Source organism: Morone saxatilis, unplaced genomic scaffold (genome assembly GCF_004916995.1).
Source record: "Morone saxatilis isolate NCDOM2014 unplaced genomic scaffold, NCSU_SB_2.0 Contig10, whole genome shotgun sequence".
Classification (NCBI taxonomy): domain Eukaryota; kingdom Metazoa; phylum Chordata; class Actinopteri; family Moronidae; genus Morone; species Morone saxatilis.
The window spans coordinates 9,584,387-9,586,446 of NW_023339652.1; the positions used below are offsets into that span (position 1 = coordinate 9,584,387).

Genomic DNA, 2,060 nt, shown 5'->3' on the forward strand with positions numbered 1-2,060 from the left:
ATCATTAACAATGTATAAATGACAACGTGAATGTGATGTGACAGCTCATTGGTTTAGCTGCCTGGTCTGAAATAGCTCTTCTGTCACTTCCATGCTCCCAAGTGCTCTAATGCAATGTCCAAACCCTGCAATCGCACCCCCAACTAGGGGTGCCAAAGCTTAGCCTTCTTGTGATTTTAAAGAAATTTAGGAAACAAAAAATACACTGGGCCTATAGCCCACATTAGTAACACAGTTGAAGAAAAGTAATTGTGTAATAGAACAATGGCCAAGTGCGCAAGGCACAAAGAATGGTGCGAAATGTGAAAAAACAAGCAGTTATTATATGATTGATTAAAAAAGAACATAATACAGACAGAGTATCTGGTATAAAAATCCCAAAACAGAAAATAATTCGCTCAAGATCATCCAAATCACGTCTTTTACACAATTGTTCACTGTTCTGTCTTACAGTTGAATTATAATATGAAATGTCCATAAAATATATCACATAGTCAGGTTGTCAGTTAATACTGATTAGATAAGAAAAAAAGGTTTAAGGCAAAAACCACAGCTCTAATAACCCACTGTACACTACTTGCTCAACACCAAACAGAGAGAAGAAAGTTCTCTAACTACTGATCACTTACAGTCTTGCAGTTATGACATTTAAACATTGGACCTCTGGCTGTGTGGTGGGTGTGTGTGTGGTTGTGGTGGTGTGTGTGTGTGTTTGCTCCAGTTTAAGTGCTGCGGACTCCGAGGCTACCGAGACTGGTTGTCCTCGTTACCAGACTCTTGCTTGTGTGACAGAGAGGACAACAGCTCCGGATGTGTGAGTCATTAACCTGTTAAAGAGACACATACAGTAACTGCACAGCAGCTATTTGTTTTAAATCCAAGGTGAAGTGAGACATAAAACAGCTGTAGTGTAGAAGTGACTCATGTACTGTATATGAATGCATATTTCTTAGATTATTTACATTTGGAACAGATACATAATGTTTAACTTCTCTATTTCAGGTGAGAGTTCAAAGCAGCCTGGTTTATGAAAAGGTAAAATGCAGCTCTAAATCAACCAAGAACAAATTGTTTATTAAAGGCCCTGAAAACCTATTTTCTCAATCAGCTTTTTACTATGAGTGATGTCCAACATCAACACAAACGTTTCTGCCAAAGTTATAGCACTTTTGGCTATTTCAACTCCTCCATTCCAGTATGCATACATACTGGGTTCAAGACACGACCCTCATCTCCCGATGAAGTTCTACAAAAACATCCTGTATATATACTAGCAGTTAACAAGACAGTGTGCTGTGCTTCGACACATCTGTCACACAATCAAGTGTTTAGTTATTTGAGGTATTTCTCAGCACCAACCAGGATTTAGTAATAATTGAATCTGCTGGCAGTCGGTGTCACCAGGCCCCTGTCTATCAAAAGAGGTCGAACTACACACATACAGGGTTGATGAAGTTTTTTGTGTGAGTGTTAAACTCTCAATAAATAGTACCTAAGTTTACAACATTTAAAGGCTTTCAATTTCTTTAAAATGACAAAAAAACAAGAGATTTAAACCATTCATTATTAACACATTCTCTGTGTGTGTGTGTGTGCAGCCATGTCTTCCTACAGTCTTATCCCTTGTAGGAAAACGCAGCTCCACATTCTGGACCATCATGATAGTTTGGGTAAGAAATTTTACATTACAGTTAAGTAAGATCATTTTACTTATTTAAATATTCATTAAAGACATGGTGAAGTCATCTTACCATCAGAAACAACCTACTTTCTCAACCCGAAATATCTCTCAGTACTGCTGAAATGTCTTTGTGTTCTCTTTAAAAGTCAATGTATTGTTTGAAAAGTTATGTTTTTTCTCTAATGATCTCAATTTTGTTAATGTGTTTTGTCTACTATTGGGCTTTGGCGTTCGTGGGAAGAAAAAATTTAATTATTTTCTTTTTTTTTGTTGTTCAGATCACCATCATTTGTGTTCCTCTTTCCATGTATGCATTTGGTGTAGTGCTTGGTTTCTTCATATGTTGTTATGTGGTAAGTACTATATGACGTGACGGAAA

At 37.0% G+C, this 2,060-nt stretch overlaps 1 protein-coding gene across 1 annotated transcript in view; it reads left to right on the top strand.

Moving 5' to 3' along the window:
• Positions 1–704: 704 nt before the first annotated feature.
• The window catches only part of LOC118336402, a 3,202-nt gene continuing 1,846 nt past the window's right edge, over positions 705–2,060 (top strand). Inside the window, exons 1-4 of the mRNA XM_035673047.1 lie at positions 705–814; positions 1,003–1,035; positions 1,599–1,670; positions 1,960–2,034. Coding sequence (XP_035528940.1) covers positions 1,659–1,670; positions 1,960–2,034 — 87 coding nt within the window. The 5' untranslated portion in view covers positions 705–814; positions 1,003–1,035; positions 1,599–1,658. The remainder of the gene's footprint in view (positions 815–1,002; positions 1,036–1,598; positions 1,671–1,959; positions 2,035–2,060) is intronic.